We start from the raw sequence: 20,516 nt of genomic DNA on the forward strand, positions 1-20,516 counted from the left end.
CCATGAGTAAGACTGTCCCAGGCTGAGAGCAACTCCAAGGGTCTCCAAGAATAGAATGATTTCAGGGGCTTCCAAGGAGCAGAATGACCTAAGCATACCTGTTGTAGAATAGCAGAATTATTATAACAGGAGTTTTTAATTTCTCCACAAGCTTGTTTAATGAGAGTCTTATGACACTACCTTAGTTTCTCTTTCAGGTAAACAAGATCACTAGGATGATATGACCCCTAATTTATTAGGTTGGACGTATGAAGTGTCCATTTTTGTAGGTTAGAAAAAATTAGTAAAATACCAGCAATTTGATATGGTTCAACCAATTAGAAATAAGTAAATGGAGATAAAGGTTTGGCTGATCAACAACGTTTATAATAATGCTTGTCCTACCTAGTTCAATGAAAGCGAATCTTTGTAGAAAGGTGGGTTGGAAAAAATTGATAAAGTATGACCACCTTCAGCAGGTTTGCAAAATATGGCTTCCGCCTCTCTCACATTCCAAGATGGCCCACACTGTCTGTGGAGTGTGTATTTCTCTGAATAAACCTTCTTTCACTTTTAAAAAAAAAGAAATATATATGGCTTCCTACCTATGTCACATTGAGTAATCTCTGTGTTAGGTCAGAGTTAGAAAAATGAAATTGAACACATATTGCTTTTCGTATTTGAAAGTGACTTTCCTGCCTCTTGGTGTGCCCAGCTGTTCTTGTTTTTTCTTCTTATTTTACGTACTTTCTCTGGATAAAATCACCCTTTTGCTGCCAAGTTAATCCATCTCAGTCCTCTCTTCTGAGTTGTCACTGGCCTCTTTTTTAATTTAATTTTATTTTTATTTTTTTATTGAAATATAGTTGATTCACAATGTGTTAATTTCTGCTATACAGCAAAGTTCTTCAGTTATACATATATATAATTCTTTTTTTAGTATTCTTTTCCCTTATGGTTTATCACAGGACATTGAATATAGTTCTCTGTGCTACACAGTAGGACCTTGTTGTTTATCCATTCTGAATATAACAGCTTACATCTGCTCACCCCAACCTCCCACCGGCCTCTTCAACTGTCTAGTGGACATTTCCAGTTGTACGACTCGCAGGAATGAAAGACAAACCTACTCATGATTATTTCTCCCAAAGCTTTACGGAGCTAGAAGCAAGGTATCGTCCATTCATTCATTCTTTCAACAAGTGTTCTCTGAACACCTTCTCTGTGCTAAGCATTATTCTAAGAGCAGGGTATACAAAATTATATTGTAAAAAATATGAAAATCCCTAACCTGTTGGAATATACATTCTATCAAAATTTCAGACAGATAACAAAATAAATAAAATATATAGTATGTTAGATGACAATAAATGTTATGAAAAATAAACAAGGAAGGTGGAAAAGGAAGTGTGTGTGTGTGTGTGTGTGTTATGTGTGTGTGTCTGGGGGGGGGGCATCATTCTAGACCTTTTCTCTTTCTCCTTTCCACCTCATTAATATTTCACCTTTTCTTACCCATCTTCTTCAAATTTATGATACTACTATAATTCACACGGACATTTAACAGGTCTCTCTTTCCCCACCCCACACAGTCCCAATTCATCCTCCACGTTTCTGCCAGAGAAATCTATGGAAAATAAAATCTGATCTCGTTAGTTGCTGTAATTGATCAGCAGCACAGGCTTCTCAAGCCAGGTACTCTCAAAAACCCGTCCTGGGTGAAAACAATAATCAACAACATCTATAGCCTGAAAAATAGCAGAAGCTGCCTCTAGAAGCAAGAGATAGTTCTGAAGGCCTTTTGGAGGCATATATTTTTAACTTTAAAATTCATGTGAATTTTTCTATACTAACCTTGACGGTTTTAAAATATTTTAAAGTTCTTACTTATCTACCAGCCAAATTACTTTTTTAGCCCCATTGATACCTCTACCCCAAGGCCCCCACTTCCTTCCATCCAAGAAGGTGCTATGTTTAACCTGTGGCTTAAAGCAGTTTTGTCGAAAGTGTACAAAATGAAGGAGAAGCTCAAGACGATTCACTGGGTCAAGGAAGAAAAAAGGGGGGAAGAGGAGAAAAAAATATATGTATATGTAAATATATATAATATATAAAAAAAATAATATAGAAAACATATGTGTATATAATATATATTATATATATGAATATATATTTTATATATATAAATTATATAATCACACATTTAATAATGAGCTGTTACATACATAGCTATATATGGAACTTTTTTTTTTTTTTTCAAAAACACCTCTTTTGTATGAATTACTTGATCCTTTTTTAAAAACATTGTCAAAAGAAAGGCAGACTGCCACGTGCAGCGCCTCATTTGGATGTGTCTGGAGTCTTGGAAGCTTGACTACCCTACGTTCTCCTACAAATGGACCTTGAGAGCTTGTTTGGAGGTTCTAGCAGGGGAGCGCAGCTACTCGTATACCCTTGACCGAAGAACGGTCCTCCTCTATCGGGGAAGGTCGTCCTCTTCGACCGAGCGCGCAGCTTCGGGAGGGACGCACATGGAGCGGTGAGGGAGGAAGGGGACACCCGCCTAGCCAGCCAGATCAGCCGAATCAACCCTGGCGATCAATGGGGTGACAGATGTCGCAGCCAGATCGCCCTCACATCCGAAGGAACACAGGGAAGCACCCGGTATATAAACCTGAAGAGATTTTTAACTTTTTGCATAGGTCGACTTGTTTTTCCCTAGTCGGATCTCTAAAAGGCACTTTAAAGTCTTAACCTAACTAACACTTAAATGATCACTTAATCCCTAAAATTGCTAAAATTGGTGTTAAAACGGGCTTAATTTTGGGTTGTTTTCATATTATCCAGCATGCCTTGCAGGTGGGAGGGGCATGCTAAATAGTGCTGTGTCTATTGGTGAAATCCTCCGGAGCCTCGCCCACCGAGAGCGCCTCGGGCCGCCCACGGGTCCCCTGGCTGCAGACAGCTTGCTGGGGGCTTTGTGCGGCTCTGGTCACTCCGAGCGGACCCAGGTCTGTCTCCCTTCTGCCGCCCCCACCTGCCCTTTCCCCTCGTCTTGTTTTTCCCGGCTCCGAGCTTCTCACTCTCCCTCCATCCCGGAACCATCCCCGCATTCATCCTATGCCTGTCTTCCTGCCCCGGTCCTTTGCGCCCCCGCCCCCATCGGGGCAGACGGGGGCCCCTGGGCTGGGGTGGGGTCTTGCTTGGCTCGGTGTGCGTATCATGATTAACCCGCTCTGTGGAGTCAGCAACCCTGGGTGGAAGGCAGGGTCGGATGTTCCCCGGGGCGGGCCGCACGGGCTGAGCGGCCACGCGGAGCGCCGGGAGCCTATCTCGGCCGCCGATCGGTGGCCTTGGCGCACCCGGGGCTGGGGGCCCGTGTCCGGGCGGGGCGGGGGCGTGCAGGATCCGGGGCCGCCACCGCGGGCCTGCCCACCGACGCACGTCTTGCGGACAGTAGTAATCCTCGGCCTCCCTACCTCCCTGTTGCTGTGAGGCTCAAATCTGATGCGTATGAAAGTGAATTTTTGCAGAGGTTCCACGGGTGTGTACGTCTCCTCCGCGGCCCTTGGCGTCTGGACTGTAAAGGCCGAATTTGGGAAATCTCAGATTTTCAAGGTCAAAGTATATGATGTTCTGATTCTGTGAAGTCCCGTGCTGCTAGTACAGATAGATGTCTTTACAGCAAATGGCCCCAGCTTCCCAAGATCCAGAGTAATAAATCGTAACGATATGAAACGGTATGAAAGCCAAGTGTTTTGTTTTGTTTTTTTTTAAGTTTTAAAATGGTGGTCTCTTTTTATTGAGTGAGGGAAAACGCAGTTAAAAAAACAAACACAAAATCCCTTCCCTTCCAACCACCACAAAACCCCCCAAACAGTTTTCTGTGCCAAAATCCTGAATATTCATTTAGCGCCTGAGCTCTGGGCTGAGGACTCGAAATTGAGGCTGTTCTTTTGCGAGGAGCTGCTGCGTTTGTTTTTCAGAAAACCTGAAAGGCCATGATGGCTACGAAGCCCAAACTCCACTATCCAAATGGACGAGGCCGGATGGAATCCGTGCGATGGGTTTTAGCTGCCGCTGGAGTCGAGGTACCCTACCTATATGCTGTTTCTGCACAGATTTGTCCTACAACGTTGAGACTTGAGGGAAACGTCAATGGCAGAGCCCTGTCCTCTCCCACTAATATTACAGACCTGCTTCAGTGAGTCAGAAGAGTCCTTCCCCTCAAGACTTTTTATAAATGGAGTGTAGTTGATGAAATTGTATTTAACTTTCAGCTTTAATCATTGGCTTCTGATCTACCACCAGTAAATATTTATTAATGAGGAGAAAAGGAACGAACCTGCAATTTGCCAGTTAAGAGCCAGAACTTTTGTGAATATATAATCTCTAGGTGAATTTCGTATTTATTTCAGTGGCTTCAGACTGGCAGCCTTCCTATCTTGTCTGCATTCCTTCCTGTATGCTTTGGCCCACAATGGTTTTGGTCTTGTTTTTGTTCTGTTCTTGTAGCGTCTTATTTATGGAAATTTTCAAACACGAGCAAAGATAGGACATTGCCATGAGTTCCATGTACCTGTCACTCAGCTTCAACAACCATCAGCTTTATGCTAATCTTGTTTCATCTATCTCCTCCCCTCTGCTTGCTTTGTTGGGAATATTTTATGTTTCATCTGTGAGTACTTCAGTTTTGCTCTCTAAAAGATGAGCATTTTAAAACATAACCACAATACCATTATCGCACCCAACAAAATTAACAACAGTTCCTTATTATCACCTAACAATCTGATTGTCTCAAACAGGCCTTGTTTCAGTCTGGATCTAAATCAGGTCCACACATTGCATTTGATTACGTTTTGTTCAGTATTTTAAAAAATCTGTAACATTTCCTCTGCATTTAAAAAATGATAAACTTTGCATTTGGAAATAATTTCAGATTAATAGAAAAGTTCTAAAGATAGTGCAGAGTGTTCCCATGTAACTGTCTCTGTCTCCCTTAATGAACACATCTTACCTAACCACATCAAAACCAAGAAATTAACATTGGTGCATAACTAAGCTACAGACTTTATTCAAATCTGATTGGTTTTTCCACTAATGTCCTTTTACTATTCCAGGATCCAACATTGTATTTAGTCATTATGTTTCCTTAGCTTTCCTCCATCTGTGACAGTTTCTTAGTCTTTCCTTTATTTCACCACCTTGACAGTCTTGAAAAGTATTGGTTAGGTTTTTTGTAGAATCCTCCACATTTTGGGTTTGTCTGATGTTTTTCTCATGATTAGACCGGGTTTGAGGGAAGAAGACCACGGAGTGAAGTGTCCTTCTTATTACATCATATGAGGGGTTACAGGACATCATGAGTCGTCACTGGTGCAGTTAAGCCTGGTCACTTGGCTCCTTCATTCATCAACTAATTTTCCCTCTGTTCTTTGGAAGAGAATCATTAAATTCAGCCCACACTCCCAAGGATGGGAATTAAGCTCTACCTCCTGGTATCTGCATTTAGAATTCTTATGTAAGGAAGATTTGTCTCCCCCCCCCCATTTATTTATTTATTCCATCATTTATTTATATCAGCATGAATTTAAGTATATTTATTTTATCCTTTCGATTAAAATTCAATAATTCTTTTGTTGCTCAAATAGTTCCAGCTTTGGCCATTGGGGCTCTTTCAGGTTGGCTCTTATGTCCTTTCCATGTAGCCCTTTTTACTTTTTTTTTTCCTTCAGCATTTTCTCACTTTCTGACACTCTAAGATGCTCCAGGCTCATCTTGTATTTTCCTTGCCCTAGCCCTAGTACTTCTCCAAAGAGCCCTGGTCCCTTTTATTAGAAAATGATATTAGCAGCCAAGATCTGGGTGCTAAGTGTCTGCATTTGTTTCTAGTGCCATTTGTGGAAGAAACTGCGTTTAGAATGCACCCCATTCTGGATTTGGCAGCTTTACTCTCATTTTAACATGTTCTATTCTCTATATTTCCTGTAAACTACTAGTTGGATCCAGAAGTCTGATCAAATCCAGGCTCCTTTTTTTCTTTCTATCTCTGTTTTTTTTTTTCCTGCCAGACTGCGGCAGAGGTGATACTGTGATCATATTTCTCTTGTGCGACATCCGGGGTGCATGATGTCTGCCTGTCTCGTTTTCAGCGTTGCTGAGTTTGATCAGTGTGTTCCTGTGACCTTAGCCTGTTCCACACAATATGAAGTTTCCTCCATCACCCTTTCAAGTGTCTTTTGCAGCCTTGATCATCACCATTGTTAGAGGTTACAAAATGGTGATTTTTCTATTTCTATCATTTCACCTAAATTTATTAACTGTGATACTCTTATAAAGAGTAATTGTTCACTGATTAACTACTTAATTACCTTGAAGTACAGTTCAAATAAGAAAAGCAGGATAAATGCTTGATTCTGCCACTTTATCAATTTTCAGAATAATGAGTCGTTACCCTAGCAACCTCCAGAGGTGACAAATGAGGGTTGATGGGTTTGGGGTTTTGTTTCTTATTGTTGGTTTGGTTTGGTTTTGGTTTCCTTGCCCATCATTATAACTCACCACACAGTGTTTTTACAGTTTTCTAAATTAGTCGGTATCATTTTTATATACAAATTCTGATTTCTGACTTCTCTTGAGAAGTTGGAAGATCTGATGATCCTGGGGCCTCACTTCCATAGGGCAGCAATTGCTGCTTCTGAGTAGGGACGGTCCCTAGAGATGGACCTTTCGAGTCTGCACAGTCCCCACCATTCCCTATTGTGTCAGGACATATTTTCTAATTGTATTAAGAGGAAAGTGAAACAATTCTTGATCCTTTGACTTGAACCTAGTCAGCTGATTTATGTCACCTGTCTAACCCCTGTATGCTTCTGAGTTTGCAGTTATTTAATAGGTTTTGAAGAGGGTGTCTTATATGTGTATGTACTAGGATCCCTTGTCAAAGCTCCTCTTCCCTAGCTTCATTCTGCCCCTCCTACTCTGCTGTGAGTCAGCATTCTTGGTTACAGTCATAGAAACCCAGCCCTAAGTAAGAAAAACAAAAAGGAACATGGGTCATGTGATCTACCTACCCTCAACCAGGCAGGCAGGTGGGGTACAGTAATTAGCCCAGCGTGGCTCTCAAGCCCACTCCTCTGACCAGGGTGGAGGGAGCTAGACTGGCCTCCCTCACGAGGGCTGACCACGTGGTTTGCAGGAACAATTCCCAAAAGGTGGTACCAGGGGTCCCTCTCCTTTCGGTGCCCAATGACGTTTTCAGCTACATTTGTGCTCATACAGATCTGAAACAGGAGGGCCAGGCTGGCAGCCGCTGGATGAGTTCATGATTCCCAGGGTCACGGTGTCGGTTAGAGCCTGATGTGTAAAGCATACGCATCCCAGTAACTAGGTGCCTCGCACCTGCTGAGAGACAGCGTGGCCTAATCCAGGGAGTCAGTCCTCCATCTCACGCTTGGTTTGAGTCCGCAGACCTTGCTCTGTGCTGGATGCTGCTTCTTGGCTGCTTGGAGCTTCATGGGCCCAAAGACCACCCCCACCCCAAACCTGGTCACATCCTCCCTGTGGAGAGGGGGATGAACAGTGTAAAAGAGAAGATGTGAAGGCCACTAACTCCTCATTCAGGACTTCTGGGCAGTTCACTTAGAAGAAGGGGGCGTGTGAAGAGGGAGCGCGTGGTGTGGACACGGGCACTTCTCCAAGGAGCCCAGCGGGAACAGCACCCCATCAGGGCACAGAGAGGGCTGACTGTGTGGATGGAAGCCGCACGCTGTCTGTCCTTACAGCCCGCAGCAGCGGGCACACAGTCACCAGCTCCTCTGAGCTCTGCCTGCTGACTTTTTCCCTTCCTCCCTCTCCTGCCCTCTAATCTCCTGTTCCGGTGCTAGATTCTTCTTACAGACCAAGTTGTATAAAGTTTGACTGAAGAGAGTTTCTCTGGTGAGAGAGAGCATGCATTTTGCTACGTGTTCCCAGAAGTCAAAAACCAGAATTGGAACAATTTGGAAGGAATTAAAAAAAAATTTTTTTTTAATTAAAGTATAGTTGATTTCGGGTGTACAGCAAAGTGATCCAGTTATATATATCTTGCACATTATTTTCCATTATAGGTTATAACAAGATATTGAATATAGTTCCCTGTGCTATACAGTAGGTCCTTTTGTTTTTCTATTTTATATATAGTAGTGTGTATCTGCTAATCCCAAACTCCTAATTTATCCCTCCCCCACCCCCTTTCCCCCCTGGTAACCATAAGTTTGTTTTCTATGTGTATGAGTCCATTTCTGTTTTGTAAATAAGTTCATTTGTGTCATTTTTTTTTTTTAGATTCCACATATAAGTGATATCATATGATATTTGTCTTTCTCTGTCTGACTTACTTTGCTTAGTATGTTAATCTCTAGGTCCATCCATGTTGCTTGGAAGGACTCGTTTTTTTAAAATGTACATTTCTGGTCTCTCCCAACTACTGGATGTGAATCTCTGAGGGATGAGCCTGGAGACACACACACACACACACACACACACTTCCCCATGTGCTTTATAAATGATCATGGTCATAAAAGTGTGGGAGCCGTGGTGCAGAGGGAACACCACCAGCATCACACCTGACCAGCTGGGCATTTGGACACATGCCTAGAACATTCTTGCCCTGAAGTTAGTGCTTCCTGGGCCACAGATGGAGTGCCTCTAGGGGCATTGAGGCCCCCTCCTCACACGAGAGGACCCTGGGAGTAGGAGAAGCCATGCCTACACATCCTGATGCCCGTTGAGGCAGAAGAGAGAATGGCCATGTCTATGCTGTCATCTCTGCCCCTCCTGGGATGATGGGGCAGCGCAGGGAGAGATGCTGGTGGGGAACCATCTGGGACTCAGTGGGCATGTGAAGGGCATCAGTACATTAGCACGAGTTTTATCTATCACAAGAAAAGAAACTTTTCAGTGTTTTTCCCCGCCCCCCCCCCCAGCATTTTAGTTTGAAAACTTGAAAACCTACAGAAAAGTTGTAATAGTACAATGGACACCTTTTAACTAAATGGACCAGTTGTTAACATTTTGCCACATTTACTTCCTTCCCTCTTCGCTCTCTGCTTTATTTATTCTTAATCACTTGAAAGTAAGTTGCAGACATCTGCGTGTATCTCCCTGTTAAGAAAGAAAGAAATCATTGTTCTAATAACCGCAATATCATTGTCACAACTAAGAAAGTTAACACTAACTTTACAACATCTAATATACAATTCATATTCAGAAGTTCCCTCTCGTCCCCCAAAAGTCTATGTAACTGTTATTTAACTATTTAGCAGTTATAACTGCCCCTCCCCCCATCCAGGAGCTAATCAAGATTCAGATATTTGGTGGTTATTTCTCTAGTCTCTTTTCATCTATCAATAGAACAGAACCTGCATTTTGTTTGTTTCTTCCCTACCCTTCACTTAACAGAAAAGGAATGTGTGAAGGAGGAATTGACTCTCTTGCATGAATTTCTGCCAACAGAAGTAAAGAATCAGTTATGTGACTTGGAGGCCAAATGACATAAAGAATTATCAGAAGAGGACTACCTGGCTAAAGTCGATTCCCTTTTAAATAAAGATTTGCCCTTGAGAGCAGAATTCATGCTTTTGGTCAGGAAGAGGATAGATGGCTAGGAAACGGGAGCCAGACAAGTGGTGAGGACCACAGAGTGGGAACAGCAGAGGCAGAAAGTCCCCCAGACCAGTTTCCAAACGTTGCACGTCCTGGAGGAGCTTAAAAACAAAACAGGCCATTTATGTTACAGAGTGTCCCACATTCTGGATATGCCCCATTTTCACCTTGCAGTTTCATCCTAGTTAAATCGGTTGGCGAGCTCTTTCTGCAGTGGTGCAGTGTCCTCACTGTGTCACAGCAGGGAGCACGTGATGTCTCAGGGTGTCCGCCAGTGGGGAGCTGAGTTTGACCACTTGGTTAGGTGGATGGTGGGATCTCCAGATCTGCAGAGATGTTTTTTTCTTTGTCATAATAAGGAACTTGTGGGGTGACACTTTGAGATTGTGTGAATATTCTATGCCCCATGACCCAATGATTTCAGCATCCATTATGATCCTTATCAGAATCAGTTATTACATTATAGGGTGAAAATTGGTGATTTTCTAATTTTATCATTAATTAGGAATAATTCTACATTAATTAGTGCTAATTCTGTAAAAGAGAGCTTTCCGTCTCCCTTTTGTTTTTAGAATCATCATTTATGGACACAGGGATTTTTTTGTTGTGTTCTAATCCATAACTGATATCACTCTTTTCGATATTTAAATTGTCCCAGATGTGGTTAGAGAATCCCTCGGGTAGGGTCCTGCATGCCTTTGCTTTTGACATATCCATTAGTCTTTGAGTACGTCCTCACTTTCTGACATAACAGAGTCAACCTTTTCTTCTGGGAGTCCAGTGATATTTAGAAACAAGATGTGGGTACTGAGTATGCTCTTTCTCTCTGCTTTTGAGGCAGTTTAACTTGGTATTTTCAGTCCTGAACCTGTAATGACATTTCGCTTCTTTTTTTTGGGGGGGGTGTCTTTTTGAATTTAGTTTGATGAAGAATTTTTAGAAACAAAAGAACAGTTGCAGAAGTTGCAGGATGGTGAGTATCAAAATGTATTACTGTCGGTAATGCTGATTTTCTTTTGTAAGAACCCATATTTACGTGGAAGGGCAAAGATACTGCTGACACTAAGCATCCAGACCAGTATCCTAAAACCAGACAAGCAAGAGAGAACAGTAGCCGAAATTGCCAGGAAGTCTCTTCGTATTCAGTAGTTCTATAAAAGCTGGCGAAAGGGAAGGAGCAGTTCCTCCCTCCATCCCAGTGGGCAGCCCTTCTCCATCTCTCTCTCGTCCCCTGCCCTCCTCTACCTTTCCCCCCTTTCTTCCTCTCCCTCATCCCTTCCCTCCTCATTTTCCACCTCCTCCGAATTACCTGAGGCATCTGCACCTGCTTGAAGTACGCAGCTAAAAGTCACCGTTTACACTGGACCGCTTTCTGAAATAAGTACCAAACAGGTGTGACATCAGTGAAAGGCCCCCTTTTAACTCCTGGTCACACCCTCCCTCCACACCCAGGCCCCTGTAAGCATCCTCCCTCCCGGCCATCAGCAGGGTCCTGAGGCCCAACTCAAGGCTCCTCGGAGAGGGACCAGCTCTGCAGGGCTGTGATGCCCCTGTCATGAGTGACATTGCCTGGCGTCACTAGGCCTGTGCTGAGTACACATCTCCCCTCGACCCGCATGTGCCCCCAAGCCTTGAGCCCCCCCAGGGCTGGGCTGTATGCTATACTTGCAACTCTCCCCGACGTTTGGTGTGGGGAAAGTGTTTGAGACAGGCTTCTTGAAGAAAGTAGTGGGTTACTTTTTGACCAGTGACAGCGTACTTGGTGGTAGGTGGTCTGTGGTAGTGGACACCTGTACGTGAGTATCAGCTGGTGACTTAGGTTTCATGATCAGATTGTCAAAGCAGTGCAGTCATAGAACATTCTAGAGTGATGGGAATGTTCTCTTCTACAATGGCCAGCGCAGGAGCCACCAGCCACATGTGGCTTTTGAGCACCTGTAATGTGTCCAGGGCGACTAATGAAGTGAGTTTTAAATTTTTCAAAAGTTTGATTAATTTAGAGTTCCCTGGTGGCCTAGTGGTTAGGATTCTGGGCTTTCACCGTTGTGGGCCCAGATTCAGTCCCTGGTCAGGGAACTGAGATCCTGCAAGCTGTGCATTGCAGCCACACACAAAAAAATTGATTAACTTAAATTTAGGTTTAAGTATACACACGCCACTTACTGGCTACTGTATTGGGCAGCGCACCTCTAAAAAAATGTCTTCACTACGTTTCCCCTACCCTTTGTCACTGAGGCTAGGTGTTCTTCCTGGGGTGAAAATCAAAAGGGAAGATTTGGATCAATGCTAGTTTTCAGGCTTGTTTTATGGCTAAATCTGCACCCCTGAATGAAGTTGGGGGAGCTTTACACTGTTTCCTAAGGCTGTGATCCCACTGTCCCTTTTCATTCAGCAGAGCATGTTTTGATGGGGGTGCAGGGAAGAGATCACTTCTAACTCTGGGTTTCCATTCCCAGGTAACCACCTGCTGTTCCAACAAGTGCCAATGGTTGAAATTGATGGGATGAAGCTAGTGCAGACCCGGAGCATCCTCCACTATATAGCGGACAAGCACCATCTCTTCGGCAAAGATCTCAAGGAGAGAACCCTGTACTGTGGCCCCTCTGGCGTGTTCTCACTTTTCCACTTACCAATGCTTAACTGATTAGTCGTCCTCTACAGCACACCCGTCCACTTCATGTCCTGTATCGTTAGAGGGAACAGGGACCAAACGCCCAGAAAGGTCGTCAAGACCAGCTGGAAAATCAGTACAGAGAGTCTGAGTAAAACGAGAGAAAAGAATTGAATTCAGATATTAGAGCCTGTGTCTGGGGTGTGGCGCACTTTCAACACGTTTAAATGCTTTGATAGTTTTTTATACCTTTCTTGCAAATGTATTATCGCTGAGTATTAGGAATAGGAAGCTTCTGTGACATTCAAGGCCCAGGATACTGTGCACTGGATTATAATTTGAACTCAGAGCCTGGTCCTTGTACCTCCTGGATCATGACCCAGGGCAAAGTGTTACGCTCCAGTGTCCTGATGAGTTTCCAGTATGATGGGGATAATAACAGCACATGCCTCATAATGCCATAGGATTCAATGAAATATCGGGTATAGAGTGTTTAGCACCGTGCCTGGTACACACCAAGCATCCTATAAATGATACCCACTATTTTTACAAATGTGAAGCTCCACCCGCACCAAGCCTAGGTGCTGGAGTGAGGTTGGCGGAGTAGGGGCCAGGAGAAAGGACATTCGTGGCTCTTGTGCTTTGAGATTTGTGACAGGTTTTTCTGAAAGATTTTTCTGAATCACAGCTAGAATTGACTTTGCATCTTTGCTCTAAAGGGACGGGTGGAGATGAATGCTTCTTGGTGTTTAAGTTGCCAGAGCCTTAAGAGAAAAACACTCTGGATACTTAGTTGTGGAAGCCAGTGAGTTCAAAGAGAGGGGTGACTGAGAAAACGCTTTTTCGTGTTTTGAAGGATTGACATGTATGTGGAGGGGACCCTGGATCTTCTGGAACTGATTATCATGCATCCTTTCCTCAAACCAGACGATCAGCAAAAGGAAGTGGTGAACATGGCCCAGAAGGCTATAATTAGATACTTTCCTGTGTTCGAAAAGGTAGGTGGCAGTGAAGCCTGTGAACGCGGCACCACCAGACCACAGACGCCCCTTTCTGCTCAGGCAGAGTAAAGCTGAGCCCTGCTGGACCGACCTCCTGGGCTCCTGAGGGCTCACAGGTGCCATCAGCACAAAGCCAGGATGCCTTGGAGCTTCCCAGACTCTTCCAGAGTCTTCCATGTTTTCTGGGGAAAATATGGGCTCACCCATGTGTGCATTGTCATTGCTTACATTCGCCAGGTGCCACCTTGTGCAGGGTACAGAAGAGAAGAAACCACCTACTTCACTCATTCTTTCATCATCCTACCTGATAGTTTGGTATAAAGAGAAGAACCATTGCTGTTTTATTTCTCTTCCCTGTGCTCTTTTTGTTTTCTCTTTTGTTATTTCTTGTCTCATTGCCCTATCTGTTTTTCTGAGCTTCAAACTCCTCCTCTCTTTTCCTCAACTGAGAGGGACTGTTTTAAACGCTTCAATTAAAAAACAAGAGAACGTGAAAATCTGGAATTGGCAGACTTCCTCTGGCCATTGATGTGGAATTAGATGTAAGAGGAGGAGAGATATTTTCTGAGTGTTTCTGTCCTTGGTTTCGTGGCCTCTTGCCCACAGGCAGTTTGTGAACGTAAAATACGATGATGCAGAAATGTGCTGGGACGAGGGAGGAACAGGTGCCTTGGAGAAGGGTCACTGCCGGTTCCTCTGTCCCTGTGGCCCAGACTGTGTCAGGGCTCCACCGAACATATGAGCTAAATAATTGTCACCTTCTTTTTACCCGTAATGAAATAGAATCACAGAGAGACTGGGTGACATGCCTAAGACGGGAGCCAGGACTGCACTCTGGACTCTTCGTCCTCTCCCTGTCCGGCTCCAGTAGCTCTGTTTGATTTGGAGTCATATTAGAGTCCTTGTCACACACACGTAAACACACACTCACACTCACGGGCATCCACAAAGGACATCTTCCCTGTTCTACCACTGTTTCTTGCCCCTTCCCGATCACCATCTATTCCTATGAATCTCTGCCCCTGTGTTACTCTCAAAATGAGAGTCAGGATGAACTCTCATTCTTTTAATTTTCCCTGTCTTAGAAGATGTGAAAGGAAGCCTGCTTTTTTACTGTCATGTCTAGTTTATGACTGTGAGTCCTGACACACAGAAACACAGAACTGGCAAATGAGATTAGACTCCTTGGACAGGACCAGTGGCTTTACGTCTTACATCACTTCCCCTGAATGCATCAGGGCTAATTCTTTTCTGTAGATACATTTATGGAATAGAGGTATCCTTTTAAAGCCCTGGATGCTAAATCTAGAATTAATATTTCCTTCCCCTTTTTAGGGTCTCGTTCTGATGTAAAGCAGATACTTAAGGATGCTTTCATTTCTACACCTTTCTCTCTCTCTCCCTCTCATATAGGGAACTTCTTCTTAGTTGATGTTATTCGTAAAAGGATAAAAGGACAAGGTCGTAGTTTCAGCCCTTCTCAGATACTGCACTGATTCCACAGCTTCATCATTTTCTCCATCTCAAGTATTATAACCAATGTAAAATGTTTATACCCTGCAGGTTTTACGGGGTCATGGACAAAGGTTTCTTGTTGGTAATCAGCTGAGCCTTGCAGACATAATTCTACTCCAGACCATTTTGGCTCTAGAAGAGAAAATTCCTAATATCCTGTCTGCCTTTCCTCACCTCCAGGTACATAAAACGACGTTTGAGAAGACTGGCCCAGAACTCTTAGGCCTTCCTTCGATATCTGTTGTTTGGTAGGCTGTGTATGGGTGTGTGTGCGTGCGTGTGTGTGTAATTCTTTTAGGTTCTAGTTAGTAAAATGAAATGAAGGTGCAGACTTGAAATTGGTTTTCTGGTTCCCAGACCCTTAGAGCTGAAAGATCGTTTACATGTGAAAGAAGTTGTCCCTCGGTATTGTTGCATGACTACACTCTTGCAACAAACTCCATACACAGTTTGCCAGCAGGGACCTGCTGTAGACGTAGTTGTAGGGACCAGGGGCTGCTCATCTGCTTGTGCTGGCTGTGCTGACGGGAGGACCCGAGAGTCACCATCAAAAACAGCCTTGTCATCAGGGTGTGGCTCCCTTTCTCAGAAATAACATGGTCTCAAATTGGAAATGTTGGAGCCTGAGTTCTGAGAGCTAATAAGAGGCACCCTAAACATCACCCCAGAGAATTCTCACCATTCTTCTTCCTCAAATTCCAAGGACAGACTTGTGTGCGTGACTCAGTTGATGTTTCGGTGTTATTCTTGCAGGATCGATCATAGAATTTAGAAGCAGAAAAGGGCTTTAAAAAGCAAGTTTCATCCAATGCCTTCAATATATTGAATACATATGAAGAAATAGAGACCCAGGGTAAAGACGTCAGCAGCCTGATGGCCTCGTCAGTGGGTGTCTCAAGTTTGTCTAGAATCTTAGCCTTTTATCTCCAAATGCAATGGGCTTTCTTCTGTGCTGGTGGGTTGGCCCCTTGGGCCAAATCAGGCCTGCCACGTGTTTTTGTATCACTCTTGAGCTAAGAGTGGTTTTTACATTTTTAAATGGTTGGAAAAATATCAAAAGAATAGTGATACTTCATGACACATGAAATTATATGAAGTTCGAATTTCAGTGTCCGTAAATACCTTTCATTGGCACAAAGCCAGGCCCGTTCATTTATGCGTTGTCTAAGGCTGCTTTTGTGCTACCACAGCAGAGTTGAGTCGTTCTGATACAGACCGTATGGCCTGCAAAGCCTAGAATATTTACTAACTGGTCCTTTATAGAAAAAGGTTGCCAATCCCCTATAAAGACCAGATGGACACATCTTTGACCAAGTTATCAAAAGCCAAGAGAGACACACAGTAAATCTCCAAAGAGTAACACATATACTTTAAAAAAAATTTTTTTTCCAAGTCTAGTGAACATCATTTTGACATACTAATTAGGACAGCAACCACCGGTTAAATACATACACCCAGAAAATGAGAACAGAAATCTTCAACAAGGCAAAAAGCCATTATATAGTTTAGCTCTCTGTTCCTTTCTTCCTGCAGGCACAGAGATGGACATTTTACAGTTTGACTTTAATACCAATAGATCCCTGAAACGGCCCAAGGACCTGTGGATATTTTCCATCCATGATGCTAACAATTAGTTTTTAAATCCCAGGTACTTCTGTGTAAACAAATTTAATACCTGAACAGGTCAAGTATCAATATTAAAGGACTTCAGAATCTAACACCAGATCTGATTAAATTAAAGGGTCACTCCTGCATTGATTAAAGGGGGAAAAAAATAGTCAAAAGTCACAAAAGTTTTATTATACATGACATGTGTAAGCCCCAGGTAAATCTTGAAATGATAAATCCTTTGGAAAAAGCTTCTAATTATTGGTAATAACACAAATAATACAAATACAGTAATACAAACGGTTCAAATAAGTAATAAGAAGAGAAGATTGTCATATTTACATAGAATTGACATAATTATTAGAGTTTTTGTTAATATTAGTGATATATGTATGAATGTTTCTGTATGTTTGTATGCCTGCTTAATTAAGGCTGTGCTTTGTACATAGTAGACATTTAATAAATAGTAGCTTTTTATACTATTAAATAACAATAAATGACCTCTTTATTTTGAAAGATTTTGTTAGAATAATTATATATGATGGATATACAGTTCTTCGTATAGTTCAGAATTTTCACCAGATCAAATGGATTTTTCTTCTTAATTACTGAAAATTGGTAAGATTTGACTCTATGAATGAAAAATAAGATTTTTTTTCTTCCATTACAGTTTACGTGAATATATGGTATCTGATAACTGAGCCCTAGGCTACAAAAAATGCAACTGGCCATCTTTCACACATAGCCAGAAAGAGGATTCATTTGTTAATAGGAGTAAAACTGTCAAGGCAGCTGAATCTTAAAATGTAACTTGTACTATCTGATGAATTTTTAAAACAATTTTATTTATATGACTTTTATTTAAATGCATTTTTTCTGAGATCAATACATTTGAGGTACTTCCTATGTCTTTTTCGTCCTTCCTTTTTTCCTCTAAGCAAGTATACGCCTATCCTAAGTATCTTTTTTATTTTTCTGTCTCTGAAAAGAGTTCACATCTCGGTATGAACCATGTGATTTGTATAGAGCCTGGCCTAGATTCCAGCCACTGTTGGCAGAGATTATAAATGATCATACCAAGAGATCAGACCCTAAACAGGTGCTGGATGACAGTTCTATTTGGATCTCTATAGCAAATATTTATTGAACATATTCTAATGGACCATTTTGGGGGGTTTTTTTGGTCTATTTTTTTATTGAAGCATAGTTGATTTACAGTGTTGTGTTAATTTCTGCTGTACAGCAAAGTGACTCAGTTATACACATATTTATATACATTCTTTTTTATATTCTTTACTATTGTGGTTTATCCCAGGATATTGAATATAGTTCCCTGTGCTATACAGTAGGAACTTGTTGTTTATCCATTCTATACATAATAGTTTGCATCTGCTAACCCCAAACTGATGGGCCATTTTGCGCCGCCCTATTGTCGTAGAAATGAATACCTTTGCTTTTAGCCTTGAACTTTTGCGTTTTCCCTTTTCAGGAGTTCACAGTGAAAATAAGTAATATCCCTACAATTAAGAAATTCCTTGAACCTGGCAGCAAGAGGAAGCCTCCTCCGGATGACATCTACGTGAGAACCGTGTACAACATCTTCATGCCGTAGGACAGCAGCACGGCTGTGAGTGAGCGCTGTCCCCCAGAAATCGCTGTGTCCACAGTTGTGTCTTAATTGAAGCCAGGCTGCCGTGATCCAGCTCTGTCGTGGTGCTGTGTACATTGTTCCTAAGTTGGTCTTTCATGTCAAGGAGATCTCTTCTAGAAACATCAACCTTTTTTGTCCAGTGAGTGATTGTTATGGGACCTCTTCTGAAAACCTTTTTGGAGGGGCCGGCATTTAAGTTAGATCTGCTCTGTCTACTCATTTCCTGGTAACGAGGATGGGTAGGATTTCATGTTGTCCCCTGAGCTCCTTTTCTCCTCTCCTTATCCCATTCTCAACCCCCTCCAGTCTCTTCCTGTTTTTAGTGTCTAATAACAATGGAATTCACTAGATAGTGAGTAACTCTCCTCTGAGCTATAATAATAATAGATCCATGGTAGTAACGAATGCCATTGATATTTGCCAAAATAAAGGATTTACAATTCATTGCCCTGCTGCTAGAATTTTTAAATTAAATCGTTTGGAATACATTCACATGGTTCAAATATCAAAAAATTATAAAAGGCTATACAGTTGGAAGTGTTCTTTTCAGCCCTGTCCCCCCAGTTTTCTTTGGTTCTGCTCCCTACAGGCAAACATCATTATCATTCCAGTTATATTTGACACAAGTATAAGAAAATATAAATATATTTAACTTTTGTCCTCTTACTACCCAAATGGTTATTTGGAGGCTTCTAACTTTTTGCATTTCAGAACTAAAAGTATGGCTTGTTAATACTGCTTTAAACATGTGTTGACTTACATCTCACATATTAATTGACCACCTGTTATGTGCCAAGCATGGTGCCAGGAGACAAAACCCTAGATCAGAGGCCCTGCTTTAGAAAAAATTCACCACGCAGTAGGCAAGATAGATGTGTCAACAGCAGAAGTAATTTTAGAAAAGAAAGAATTGCCGCTTTGAGAGTATCTAATAATTAGGAATTTAAAAACTGGAAAAAGGCAAGTGTTTGGTCCGCGTCTTATAAAGTGGACACACTCATTCCTTACTACAGGAGGGATTTTTGCCCAGATGTGAAAAACAGACAGTTGTGAGGTGATCCTTAATGCCTGTCACAGTCAATGCAAGCCCCTCAGGGTTTTATTAGAGGAAAACGCAACGCAGACGTGAAGATTGTTCTCTGTCTTCACATTTTCACAATGCAAGCACTCTGTCGTCGCTCTAATATTTAGAACTACTGAAGGAGCAAAGGCAGGGCAGCAGGTGCACCACCGGGCAGGCCTGAGGAGCATTGGTGGTCCCGGCTGATGTTTCCACCAGCTTCCTGGGAGCAAGAGAACAAAAAGAAGAAAATGGGGATGGGGATGCAGTAAAGAGTCTCACCTTCCCCAGAGACAGGTCTGGCCTTGGCTTCTGGGAGGTGATCTCTAAGCCTTGGAATCTCTCCTACCATTTTGGTGGGATTTTACTATCCAGAGACATGCCTGATAGGAGTATCTTTGTTTGCCGGGGGCCCTGGGCCAGCCAGATAACAACTGTATGATTTCGGGCGTAGGCTTTGAGCCGCACCAACAATGTGATGTTGGGCAGGGGCTCCGGGTCATGTGGTGTCAGCTCCACTCTGGAGGGGCTGGAGACAGATCAGCCACGTGGGCGGTCAGTCACGCCCACGCGATGGCGCTCCTGTAAAATTCTGGACTCAGGCGCGGGTGGGCTTCCCCGGTGACAGAATTCTGTTGTCACACATGCTTGTCAGGAGGAGTTAGCGCTGTCCATGGCTCCGCAGAGTGAAGACCTCTGGGCGCTCTGAGCCTGGAACACTCCTGGACTCTGCCCTGTGCATCTCCTCCCTGGGCCGATTTTTATCTGTATCCTCTCTGTGTAATAAACCGAAGCTGTGAGTATGACCGTTTTCTGTGAGTTCTGTGAGTACTTCCAGCAGATGACCAGACCTGAGGGTGTTTGGGGGACACTCCCTGAACCTGCAGTTGGTTTCTGAGCGAGGACAGTCTTTTGGATTGCTCCTTCCAACTCTTCAGGGAGGGTAAACGCTTTACACTCATTTGGAGATTCATTTACACGTGGGAACCAGACATTGACTTGATAACACCGAAGGGTCTCTATCATTGAGTTTTATGGGATGGCAAGAAATTTGAGCTGTTATAAGACCATTTGGGTGGGATTTTACTACCCAGGGCCACTGCCTGATACTATTACTCAAGGGCCTGCTGTGTAGACTGTAAGCCATAGCGCAAACAGCGCTTTGGGAGTTTTAATTCTCTTAGACACAAGAGGGCCCTCAAGGCTGGCTCTTTGAGAAAACAACCAGGGAGGAAGTTGGCTTCTGCACTGAATTGGAGGATTAGAGAAAATAAATACGAGAGGCCAAGCCGCTTCCTGTGAAGACAGGTTCCCACGTCGTTCTGCTCACGGTTACATGAGCTGAAATCGTGCAGTTGACTTCCCATGCTGGAAACAAGCTCCCCTTCCCCCTCCTGCACAGGTGGAGTCCCCCAGCTTTTGGGTCCAGACCCTTTAGTCTCAACA

The 20,516-nt window shown here is 43.0% G+C and overlaps 1 protein-coding gene across 3 annotated transcripts; it reads left to right on the plus strand.

Annotated features, from left to right (window-relative positions):
* The first annotated feature begins 2,912 nt into the window (after positions 1-2,912).
* LOC133095155 (glutathione S-transferase A4) lies at positions 2,913-18,714 on the plus strand. Of its 3 annotated transcripts, XM_061196092.1 has the most exons (8): positions 2,928-2,990; positions 3,665-3,719; positions 3,966-4,070; positions 10,546-10,597; positions 12,081-12,213; positions 13,092-13,233; positions 14,800-14,931; positions 17,849-18,714. In XM_061196092.1, exons 3-8 carry the CDS (start codon positions 3,981-3,983, stop codon positions 17,969-17,971), a joined length of 672 nt encoding a protein of 223 aa, XP_061052075.1. In that variant the 5' UTR covers positions 2,928-2,990; positions 3,665-3,719; positions 3,966-3,980; the 3' UTR covers positions 17,972-18,714. The 3 variants fall into 3 exon arrangements, with proteins under 3 accessions (XP_061052076.1, XP_061052075.1, XP_061052077.1); XM_061196093.1 differs by lacking the exon at positions 3,665-3,719 and having other exon boundaries at positions 2,913-2,990; XM_061196094.1 differs by lacking the exons at positions 2,928-2,990; positions 3,665-3,719; positions 10,546-10,597 and having other exon boundaries at positions 3,968-4,070.
* Positions 18,715-20,516: the final 1,802 nt, after the last annotated feature.

This window comes from Eubalaena glacialis, chromosome 7 (genome assembly GCF_028564815.1).
Source record: "Eubalaena glacialis isolate mEubGla1 chromosome 7, mEubGla1.1.hap2.+ XY, whole genome shotgun sequence".
NCBI classification, from domain to species: Eukaryota; Metazoa; Chordata; class Mammalia; order Artiodactyla; family Balaenidae; genus Eubalaena; species Eubalaena glacialis.